The sequence below is a fragment of the Lactuca virosa genome, chromosome 6, assembly GCF_052849685.1.
Source record: "Lactuca virosa cultivar CGN04683 chromosome 6, Lactuca_virosa_CGN04683_v6, whole genome shotgun sequence".
Classification (NCBI taxonomy): domain Eukaryota; kingdom Viridiplantae; phylum Streptophyta; class Magnoliopsida; order Asterales; family Asteraceae; genus Lactuca; species Lactuca virosa.
In genome coordinates this window covers 273,537,446-273,549,843 of record NC_136431.1, presented here as the reverse complement: position 1 = coordinate 273,549,843, position 12,398 = coordinate 273,537,446, and the positions used below count along the sequence as shown (strand labels likewise).

Below are 12,398 nucleotides of genomic sequence, written 5' to 3'. Positions count from 1 at the left end.
CGCACCTTCGCTGTTCGCTACAGCTAGACAGGCCAGTCTAGGGTGACAAATGTCTTTTCCAAACCGAGGGCGCCTGAGAAACGCCAAAACAGGCACTTCGTCAGATTAGTATGGTTATAACGACTCACTAGAATATGTTATGTCATCTAGAAATTTATGTAAGGAAAAACCTCATAAGTAAATCTTTTGCACGTTGTGTTGACCGTCCTATACATGATAAGCGATGGTCCGCATTTGTTGCGTTGACTGTCCTTTTTCATCGCGTAGAATGTCCACAATTGCCATGTTGATTCTTTCTCCTAACAAGTATAGAGTCGTAATACTGCTATTTTTACAAATTAAAAAGCGTAGGACTCTATGGAAAACGTTTGTAAATGATTTTGAAAACGATAAATTAACCCACACATATACATAGTTGGAACTAGAACTTACGAATATTTTATAGTAGAAAATATAGGATTTTCTGGAGAAAACGATTTTCTACGATTTCGATAACGATAAACTAGAACACACACTCAATTTTACTCGATAAGAGGAACAAGATTTGCAACCATATTCTCTTTTTGAAAATAAGGGATTTTTCTGGAAACGGTTGACTATTACTGTTCAAAAGAACTATTCCCGTACATAGCTCGCTTTTACAAATCACACTACTTTTCAAAATCACTCCTTATAAGGATGAATAAAAGTAATGACATGCACACACATTTTCAAGGCAAGACTTCAAACGATTTCATAGAAAATATCGGATTTTCTGAAAGTACGATAAGAACGATTCTAAACAAGTGTAAACGATTTTGTACAAAAATGCTTATGAACTCACCAACTTTTTAGTTGACTCTTTTCAAAACGACTTGTATTCTCAGGGATCTAGTAAGCAGGTAAAAAGGGACGCGGATGCAAGACTTTTAGCTGTAGCTTGGATTTTTCTGCTTATGTCTCCTTTGTGTAATTCAAAGAACAAATACAATATGTAAACGATGTAAGTTTGTTATCTCAATGTATGATGTTTGGATTGCTCTGTTTCATTTATATTCAATTGTTATGATATTGCACAATGAAGTCACCCGCCTCCGGACGTTTTGGCCATCTGGTCCGGGGGTGTGACAGATTGGTATCAGAGCATTGTTTATAGTGAACTGGTATATCTAGCCATACAAGATATACAACTATAAATACAACGGAACTAAAACACACTCTGCCTGAAAGTATACTTTAAAAAGACAAGTATTCTATAAAAGTATACATAACTACTAAAACAGTATCACAACGAGAAGAAAACAAAAGTAACTAAATGTTGAACACTACAGTCAAACCTGGGCAGTTTTGTAATCAAATCTGGAATAAATATAGCCTGATCAACTATATTTATTCGAGATATGACCAACATGTGCTTGGGAGTGATGGTGGTGTTGCAACAAACCTAAGATCTACCAACTACGCACACAAGAGAATACTAGAATTCGAACATCAAGTTTAAAATACTATAGGAGTATTTTAGGATACTATAAACCCCTCCCACACCTAAACCTTCCCCGTATATGTCGTACCTCGATTCTCGCACAAACAAGTAGTTGAAATTCCTCGCCAAGACTTATTCTACCCTACCACGGTGATTTGCGGATGGGCAAAGAGAGACCGAAAGAACCCCAAGAGGAAAATCCAGAAATGGATCCTAAGGGATACCCAGAGATGAATTGTGAAAGGGAGAATTCCGACTAAGAACCCAACAAGGCTAAAAGCGCCAAGGAAACTCTTGACGAGCTTTACCCGATTGAGAGTAGACCCGAGACCCTTTCACCTTTCTCTTCCCAGATGCGTAACCACCCGATATAAGTACTCCTGGAGTGAACATACCTAAAAACAAAACGATACCCACGCAAAAACAAGTTGAGAAATTGGCTCCTATCCTATTTAGGGCGTATCTCCCCGAAAGACAATCCGATCCACAATTGACGTGCACCGAACTTCTGTTGAATCATGAAAAGTGACCCTCTTGAACTTCAGCTACCGCAGCCCACAAGGATCCGCAGTCGAGGTTTCATCAGCAGCCTCACCCGAAGTCATCATCAACCGCAGTCACTCTTAGCTATTAGATTACTTTACTTTGTCTGCTTTTATTGTAATACTCTCTATTGTCCAGTATGCCTTGCATGGCTACTCTTAGAGACGTGATCTAGTGTAATTCTTGAGACTCTATAAATAGAGCTCATTCTCACTTATTCAATACAACTTTTGATGCTATCATTTCTATCTCTCTATCTGATTACGCATCTCTCCTTACTCTCAAAATTCACTAGAACATAACTGAATACAATCTCTCTTCGGAGCAAGTCACTTGTGACTTAATCACTAAGTTTGATCTCACTTACTAACTTGGTCTGAATGCATTCCTCGTTATGAATCAACTTATGTGTATACTTGATATAACAATTGTTGTTATTTACATTTCTTTACTTTTCGCAACTGACTTTCTAACCTTCTAACTCTAACTTATTAATATTATTGTTGAGATTTTAGATCCTTCGAGATAAACTATTCCGCAATTATACTTGTTCTAACGTTTGTTCAAGTGTGTCTCAAAGTTTTTCTCTCAACAATTGGTATCAGAGCCATAGTGGTTGCTTTTAGAAAAACATAACTCTGATTTTCAAAGGGCCTTCTATACCACTGAAGCTCATTTCTTAAAAAAAAACTATTAAAAAAAAACAAGGAAATATGGCACAATCGTTATCTATGAATGTCTCCAACAGTGTTGGTGGTTCTAATCGAGCCCCAATATTGGTGGCAAATGAATATCATCACTGGTCTCAGAGAATGGAAAGATACTTAAGGAGACTTGGTAGAGATGTATGGTGATCCATAGAAGAAGGACCACATGTCCCAGTTCTTACACCAGTCCAAACTGACGGCGCTACAGCCAGACTAGGAGGAGGTCAACCAATCATGAACCGTCCCACCAAGGATGATCTCGATAAAATGGAAAATGATGTTGTTGCTTTTTGTGAAATCTCTTGTGGAGTTGCTCCTGACAACTTCAATATTTTCATAAATTGCAAATTAGCAAAAGAGATCTGGGAAGTTCTCAAGAATTTGTACGAAGGCTCAGAACAAGCACAAGATAAGAAGCTTACAACCGCACTCAATGAGTTCAACAATTTCAAAGCTCTTACTGGACAAAGTTTGGAAGATTCCTTCAAAAGGTTTAACTTGATAGTCACGCAGTTATCCAATGCAGGCACCATCCGCAGTAACCATGAAACAAATCTTCAGTTTCTTAATGGTTTGGGAAGACATTGGACTACGGCTAAGATGATAGTCCAAGGAGATAGAAAAATTCACTATTTGTCTCTCTACAAGCTCTATGGAGAACTGCAAGCACAAGAATCCACTGTACTCAAAGCCTGTGCTGACTTCGGAGGACCACTTGCTCTCATAACACAAGCTCCACATAATCAATCCTACTCTCCCTCGTATGACACTCCTCCGCAGTCATACGAAGCTGACTCATAGTATGATGATGAAGAAGAATTTCAGAAGGCTATTGCTCTGGTTAGCCAACAGATCAATCGACTACCACCTCCTTCCTTTCGCAAGAATCAACAGTTCAACAAACCTCCATTCAACCGTAACTTGAACCCGCAGAATAACCATTCTCGTTATCCCAAAAGTTTTCATCCACCACCGCAATCTCAAAATACTCAACCAAAGGTGGCACCGCAGTCTACTCAAACCACTGACTCCGGTACTCCCTCAGAAGATAAAACTGATGTTGTGATTTGTCACAAATGCAACAAAGAGAATCATTTTGCAAGAGATTGTAAGGCCAATGTAGTAAAAGACAGAGCATTCTACCTTAGAATGGCTCAAGAATTGGAAGATAAGGAAAAGGCAAGGGCATACGTAGCCCATGTCAAAATAGACCACCAAGTTTGGTCATTTGGAGATAAAGAAGAAACCATCAGCAGTATCAAAGGAAAGGGCAAAATCTGCATGCTGGCAACTGCGGATGACGATGGGTCTACAAAGTTGGAAAAGAACTACTGCTACATGGTAAAGGATGGAACTCTAAGCATTTTCGAACAGGTAAAACTCATGATTCAAACTCTTAACTATAACATGCATGACTGTCAACCCTTCATAGATAATCTTAATTACACGTGTGTTGCCGTCTTTACAGACTATAACTAAGCCTTAAATGAGAAGAACATTGAGTCCCAAGAGATGTTCCATGTGAGAGGACGATTGGATAACAAAAGACTCAAAATGGCTATGTTAGAAAAGGACTTAGAGTTAGAAAAAGATGCAAGAATGTTAAGTGAAACACAACTTGAGATAGCTTTGAACCAAAGAGATTTAGCTCAGAGTGAAATTGTACGCTTAAATATTTTAATAGAAAAATTATTCAATGAAAGTGAAGCTATTGAAAATTTGGTAAATAATGGAACCGTGGACAATACATACAATTAGGGTTGGTCAAACGGATATTCTACCGCAATGGATTCCTCACCCCGGTTTAACAAAGATCGACTGTATGTCCCTCCGGACCGAGAATTTCATTTCCCAGTCAATGACAAGACCTTTCCCGAAGACATCAGAACACACTTCGGTAGACTTCATAATCTAAGCAATAATTGTGTCATTGAGGAAATTGTGCCTGAGGTTTCGGGTCACACAAGTGATCAAACTCCTATCTGTGGCACAATCTACCCAAATTCTCAAACCTCATCCGTAGTTGATGAAGAAATTGTTATTGAGGGTCCTGAAGTCTCGCAAGACTTCCCATCTCTGCCCTCACACCGCAGTGTCTCTCATTGTAGTCATAAGCCACATAAGTCCCACAATAGTCCTACTGAAGTCCCAACACAGACTTACTCTGCGGTAGTCAAATCATCCTTACCGCAGTTCTCAAATAAAGGCTCTGTGACTCTTCAACCAATTCATCATGAATTACCCATAGAAAACTTTGAGGTGGGTCAATGTTCTCAAATCCCTAAATCTTCAAGTTCGGATGACTCAAGCCCTCGTTTTCATAAATTTTCAAAGGTTTCTAGGAAACCGCAGCTGAACACCATTGACTGCGGTTCCCCAAAAACCTTAGCTAAAAAGGCTTTTAAAGAAGAAATTCGATCCCGAGGCACAAATAGACAAAACTTTTCGAAAAACAAAAGGCATATCAGATTTCCAAAATCTAAGAGTCCAGAAAAATTTGTTTTCTCACAGTATTTTTCGAAAAACTCTCCTATCAAGAAAACATGCAAAAAGGAATGTACTGTTTCATCAGTCATTCCAAACTCTTCTGACACAACCTAAATGAAAGAAAGGTCTTTTCGAAGCATTGTCTTTCAAATCTATTCCTCAGATGATCCGAAATGTAAGGGTATCTTACCCACTCCAACACTTTTAAAATCACATCAGAATTTTGACAAGTGGAAGGGTATTTTACCAAAAACAATAAAAAGGTCCCAAAGATCTACACGTGCTAAACCTTTTCCAAAACAAACTTTTCAGAAGTCGAACAACACCATTGTCAGATATTACCAACCTCGGACCGGTCACAAGCCCAACTCATCCTTTAGACCGTTGACCAAACAAGGTGTCAGAGCTAAAGTCAAAATCTCAATCTGTCAATGTTTGTGTAGTTGCCAAAATGGTTCATCCCATGTCAAATCTAGTTGGATTCAGAAACCTCGTAATTTTTCAAAAAGACACAACACTCCAAAATCTCACAAACACCCAGGACTAGGATTAAATGTTGACACGAAACCCGTCCCTGCAACCTCGGTTCATGCACCAATCAGAAATTCACCTTTTGTCCCAAGCTCCAAACTAGTTTGGATGCCTAAACTAACAGTGTAATTTTCAGGCCTTGTGCAAGGAGGAACAAGAAGATGAATGGTTAATTGACAGTGCCTGCTCCTTGCACATGACCGGAAGGTTAGAATACCTTCGGGATTTCAGGCCAATTTGCAACGGTGGAAATGTTACATTCGACAACAATGCGAATGGGATAATCCGAGGTTATGGTGTTCTTACTACGGCAAACTTCTCTATTCAAAAGGTTGCTTATGTAGAAAGCCTTAAACACAATCTCATCAGTGTTGGCCAACTATGTCAGGCAGGCCATCGAGTTGAATTTGATGATCAATTTTGCTATGTAATGACAAGTGATATGAACACATGTCTGATCAAGTCCCGATCCGAAGGTACTATGTATACTCTGGATGTCTCTCTGATCATAGGCAAACCGCAGTTATGCTTCCTATCCAAAAGCAGTATCCGAAGTCAGCTGGCTATGGCACCGCAAGCTAGCTCATCTTAACTTCAGATACATCAACAATTTGGTCACTGGAGAACTAGTCAGAGGACACCCTATTCTCAAGTTCAACAATGATACTCTCTGTCCTGCATGTGAATGTGGAAAGCAGTCCAAAGCAAGTCACCCCATGGTGATTGACTCTTCAATTTGAACCACTAGAGCTCTTGCATATTGATCTCTGCGGTCCATCCACCGTAGCCAATCTCCATCCCAAGAAATATATACTGGTTATAGTAGATGACTACACACGCTTCACATGGGTCTTCTTTCTTAGACTCAAGTCAGAAACACCGCAGATTCTCATCAATTTCATCAAGGAGATAGAACTCCAGATCAAGCTGCCCGTTCGACGCATCCGAAGTGATAATGGAACCGAGTTTACTAATCATCTCCTAAACAGTTTCTTGGTTTCAAAGGGTATCAATCACAACTTCTCCGCTCCCTACACATCGCAACAAAATGGGGTAGTAGAGCGAAGGAACCGCACTCTAGTAGAAGGAGACAGATCCATGCTCAACTTCTGATGCAGCGAACAAATGACCAAAGATCAAAACTGTTGATTCTAGAAGAATACCCAGGATAATCTTGCCCAAACCACGTTGATTCTATGAATACCGTGGGATTGGCTTCAAAATTCGGTAAACACACACAAAATTTTGAGAGAAAAATGAAAGTTCTTTAAACTGATCAATGACCATCCAGATTACATCAGAAAGACTTAAATAAGAAGCAGAATTTTAAAAGAAACCCTAAAGAGACATGGGCCAAACACAAACCCAAAAACAAAGTCCAAAAATTATGAAAAAACACAAAAATGTCCATAAATCCAGTTTAGAAAGTGATTTCTGGACTCAAAAATGGGTAAGTCCCCTTTGGGCACTTATCTAGACGTGCTCCTTGCTTCAAGCTTCGATTTGACTGGTCGTAGGCCCAAAACGGAGATCCGTAGCCAAAGTTATGGTTGTTTCCGTGAAGCCCCTTTAGTCACACGATCGTGGGCCTCTAGGAACGCAAGTGCCCGATCCTCCACACTAGGGCCCGCATCATCCCCTCCTGGGTAGACAAAATTCGACCACGAATGTGTAACAGGATCATCATTAGAAGAATCCTCATGAAAAGGAAGTAAATGTTTCACATTGAAAACATCCGAACATCGAATGTGACTTGGCAGCTTCAAACGATAAGCATTGGAATTGATCTTCTGCACAATCTCCACGGGTCCAATCTTTTTGGCTGATAGCTTGTTGTACTCACCAACTGAAAAACGATACTTAGTCAAAATAGCCCAAACAAAAGTCACCCTCCTCAAAATCAACTTGCCTACATTTTTTATCTGCATCTTGCTTGTACTTGGAGTTGGCTCGAATCAAGTTTTCATGAACAGTCTTATGAACATCATGTAGACCTTCAACAAAATCCTTCACTTTCTTTGGAACAACACCAGAAATAGGAAGCGACATCAAATCAAGTGGTCCCTGAGGTTGAGCAGAATAGACCACTTGAAATGGACTAAATCCAGTACTTCGGTTGACTGCATGATTATGAGCAAACTCAGCTTGACATAGTTTCTGATCCCAGCCCTTCACATGATCACCCACCAAAGACCGTAAAATAATACCACGGGACCGATTGACAACTTCTGTTTGCCCATCTGTTTGAGGATGATAAGCACTACTAAAGTTAAGCTGAGTGTTCACCATTTTCCACAAGCTACGCCAAAAATGACTCAAAAACCTAGTGTCTCGATGAGAAACAATAGAAGACTACAAGCCATGCAAACGGTATATGTCTCGAAAGAATAATTGAGCCACATTAACTGCATCCGTTGTCTTTTTACAAGGGATAAAGTGCACCATCTTGGAAAAATGATCAACAACCACAAAGATTGAATCATTGCCCCGTTGAGTCCGTGGTAACCCCAACAAAAAATCCATGCTTATATCCACCTAAGGTTTAGACGGAACAGGTAAAGGCATATAGAGTCCAACATTAGTAGCCGTGCCCTTTGAAACCTGACAAATTCTGCACCGTTTAACATATCGATCCACCTCCTTGCGTATAGTAGGCCAAAAGTAAGATGATTGCACCAACAGTAAAGTGCGATCTCGCCCGACATGCCCCTCACCATGCAACTCCTTGATGATTTGAAGACGAAGACTAGAATCGGGAACAAAAAATTGATTCCCTTTGAAAAGGAAACCGTCATGCACTAGAAAATCAGACCTCCGCCCAGATTGTATATCCTGCAGAATAACAGAAAAGTAAGGATCAACAGCCAACTGCTCCATGAGGACATCCAACCCTGGCACACCAACCCTCATGGAAACTAGCAAATTACTTCTTCTGCTCAAAGCATCTGCCACCCGATTCGACACTCCAGACTTGTGCTTCACAACAAAAGTGAACTTTTCCAAGAATGCCATCCACCGCCCATGCTTATGGGACACCTTATCTTGACTTCGGATGTGCCTTAGAGAATCATGATCTGTAAACAAAACAAACTCTTTATGAAACAGGTAGTGACGCCAATGCTTTATAGCTTGGACCACTACATAGAGTTCAACATCATAAGTGCTATAACGCAGCTTTGGCCCCGTCAACTTCTCACTGAAATAGGCAACCGGTCGTCCCCCTTTGACTTAGAACTGCTCTAACTCCAACCTTTAAAGCATCCGTGTGTAATTCAAAAACTTGAGAAAAATCTGGTAATACAAGAATCAGTGCTAAGGTAAGCTTCTCTTTAACCAGTTGGAAAGCCAATTCTGCCGCCTCTGTCCAAGTAAAGGTCTTCCCTTTCATACAATCAGTCACAGGTGCCATAAGGGAATTGAAGTTTGGAATAAAACGCCTATAGAAAGAAGCAAGACCATGGAAGCTTCGTACTTCAGTGATGGTATTTGGAGTTGGCCATTGTCTGACGGCTGCCACCTTAGATTCGTCCATCTGTATTCCTTCACGAGAAACAACATAACCCAAGAACAAGACTTTTGGGACCATGAACACACACTTCTTCACAGCTGCATACAAACTATCCCTGCGAAGTAAGGTCAAGACCTGTCGCACATGGATGACATGCTCTTCAGGAGTAGCACTGTAAATAAGTATGTCATCAAAATAGACGACTACAAATTTACCAATAAAGGGCCTGAACAATTGGTTCATCACACGCATGAATGTACTAGGAGCATTTGATAAAACAAAAGGCATCACCAACCACTCATACAATCCTTCACGAGTCTTGAAGGCAGTTTTCCATTCATCACCCGGTCTAAGTCGAATCTGGTAGTACCCACTCTTTAAGTCCAGTTTGGTAAAGATAGTGGCACCACTGATCTGGTCAAGCAAGTCATCAAGTCGAGGAATTGGAAATTTGTACCTCACTTTGATCTTATTGATGACACGACTATCAACACACATACGCCAAGTACCATCCTTTTTAGGAGTCAACAAAGCAGGAACAACACACGGGCTCATGCTTTCCCGAATATGACCTTTTGAAATTAATTCCTCCACCTGTCGACGCAACTCTTCATGCTCCTGAGGACTCATTCTATAATGTGGCCTATTAGGCAACTGTGCTCCTGGTTGTAAATCAATATGGTGTTGGATGTCACGTAAAGGTGACAGGCCATCAGGTAATTCATTAGGGAAAACATCATCAAATTCCTTAAGTAAAGGAACCATAGCCTCAAGAACTTCAACCTCCTTAGTTACCTCCTTCCCTATCAACACAAAAATTCCACCTTCCGCCTCTAACTCCTCTTCAAACTGAGTAATGGTTAACAGAGTACTCGAAGGTCTTGCAACAGGCTCCTTTGGCTTACTGGGAACCAAAGTTATCTTCACACCACCAAACATGAAACTATAAGTATTGGATCTCCCGTTATGATCTATATTACGATCATACTCCAAAGGTCTACCCAACAATAAGTGACAAGCATCCATCACAACCACATCACACCAAACATCATCTTTATATGTAGTACCAACAAAAAATGGAACAAGACCTCGTTTAGATACAGTTACCTCACCACCCTTCTTAAGCCATTGTAGCTTGGATCTATTTTCAGTTTTCATCCCCAACTTTTGAATCGCCTCTTCAGATACCAGGTTATCACAACTTCCTGAATCAATAACGAAGGAACAAACCTTACCCAAAATAGTACATGTTGACTGGAAGATGTTATGTTTGAGCCAGTCATCACCAACAACTTTCGGTGTATAACAAGAGCGTCTCACCACCAAATTCACTCCTATATCTCCAGTTACAACTTCTTCTTCGAATTGAGGCTCGTCATCATACACCGGGGCATCTTCGTAATTTTCACCAACATCATCATTTTGCCAATCTTCGGGCTCAGCAAACAAGTGTCGTTTACCAGCCTTCTTGCATTCTGATTGTCGGTGACCCGTATCTCCACAATTAAAACACTTTAAGCCACTACTACCAGGCCCCCTAGGGATTGGTCCAACACTGGTACCTGTTGGCCTCTGTTGATTAGGCATAACACGGGGTACTATACCACCCATCCCAGAACTTCCTCCAACAATGGCAGATGAAGATGAACCGCCCACCCGACGGTTTTGTTTCTCAAAAACCAATGCTCGTTGGTGTGCTTCAGAAATGGATACCGGGTCAAACATATTAACAGAGTCCATGATTTGAACCCGTAAACCTCCAACATATCGAGCCACAAGTTGTTCCTCTGTCTCGTGAATATAATTTCGAGCGATTAATTGGTAGAACTCGGTTGTATAATCATGAACCGACTTTGGGCCCTGCTTCAGATTTTGTAGGCGTTGGAACATCAATCGTTGAAAATTATGGGGCAGAAAGTTGGACCGCAAACACTTCTTCATCTTCCTCCAAGTCACAACCTTTGATTTTCCGAGTCTATCTCGAGTCAGTTTCAACTGTTGCCACCATGCGGATGCCCTGCCACGTAGCCTAGTAGCGATCAACGGAACTCTCTTGTTTTCAGGAACTTCTTTGAACTCAAACACTTCTTCAACTGTTGCCAACCAGTCGATGAACCCCTCCGGATTCAAACTAACCCCATCAAATTCTGGTATATCAATTCTCAATCCGGCCTCCCAATGCCTATTATCAGCCCCACGATTATGCCTTGTCTGCCTCACCGGGTTCTCATCGGAAGACGAACCGCTACCATCACCAAACGGATTCCCAAACTCTTCATCTTCCACTTGTGACTGAGTTTGAGACCTATTTCCTCCTCGATTCATCAGTTTGACCATTCGACTAGTCAACTGGTCAACTATTTGATCCATCCTCTCCTCCATCTGTGCCATAAAACGTTGTTCTAGTTCCTGTTCATGAACATCACCGGGTGGTCTGTTTCTCCTTGGAGGCATTTTGAACCAGGAATTCGGCTCTGATACCAACTGATGCAGCGAACAAATGACCAAAGATCAAAACTGTTGATTCTAGAAGAATACCCAGGATAATCTTGCCCAAACCACGTTGATTCTATGAATATCGTGGGATTGGCTTCAAAATTCGGTAAACACACACGAAATTTTGAGAGAAAAATGAAAGTTCTTTAAACTGATCAATGACCATCCAGATTACATCAGAAAGACTTAAATAAGAAGCAAAATTTTAAAAGAAACCCTAAAGAGACATGGGCCAAACACAAACCCAAAAACAAAGTCCAAAAATTATGAAAAAACACAAAAAATGTCAATAAGTACAATTTAGAAAGCGATTTCTGGACTCAAAAATGGGTAAGTCCCCTTTGGGGACTTATTTAGACGTGCTTCTTGCTTCATGCTTCGATTTGACTGGTCGTAGGCCCAAAACGGAGATCCGTAGCCAAAGTTATGTTCGTTTCCGTGAAGCCCCTTTAGTCACACGATCGTGGGCCTTTACGAACGCAAGTGCCCGATCCTCCACACTAGGGCCCGCATCAACTTCGCACACCTTCCTCTCTACTTCTGGGCCGAAGCAGTGGCCACCGCATGCTTTGTGCAGAATCGAAGTATTGTATGCAAGCGACTCAGCAAAACACTGTATGAGGGCCTTAACAACCGCAAGCCAAATGTCCGCTTCTTTCACATC

The 12,398-nt window shown here is 40.9% G+C and overlaps 1 protein-coding gene across 1 annotated transcript; it reads right to left on the bottom strand.

Moving 5' to 3' along the window:
• Window positions 1-8,265: 8,265 nt before the first annotated feature.
• On the bottom strand, window positions 8,266-11,692 carry LOC145122547 (uncharacterized). The gene is made up of 3 exons (XM_079058136.1): window positions 10,227-11,692; window positions 8,981-9,410; window positions 8,266-8,562 (listed from the first exon to the last, which is right to left on the bottom strand). Exons 1-3 carry the CDS (start codon window positions 11,690-11,692, stop codon window positions 8,266-8,268), a joined length of 2,193 nt encoding a protein of 730 aa, XP_078914262.1.
• Between the last annotated feature and the right edge of the window lie 706 nt (window positions 11,693-12,398).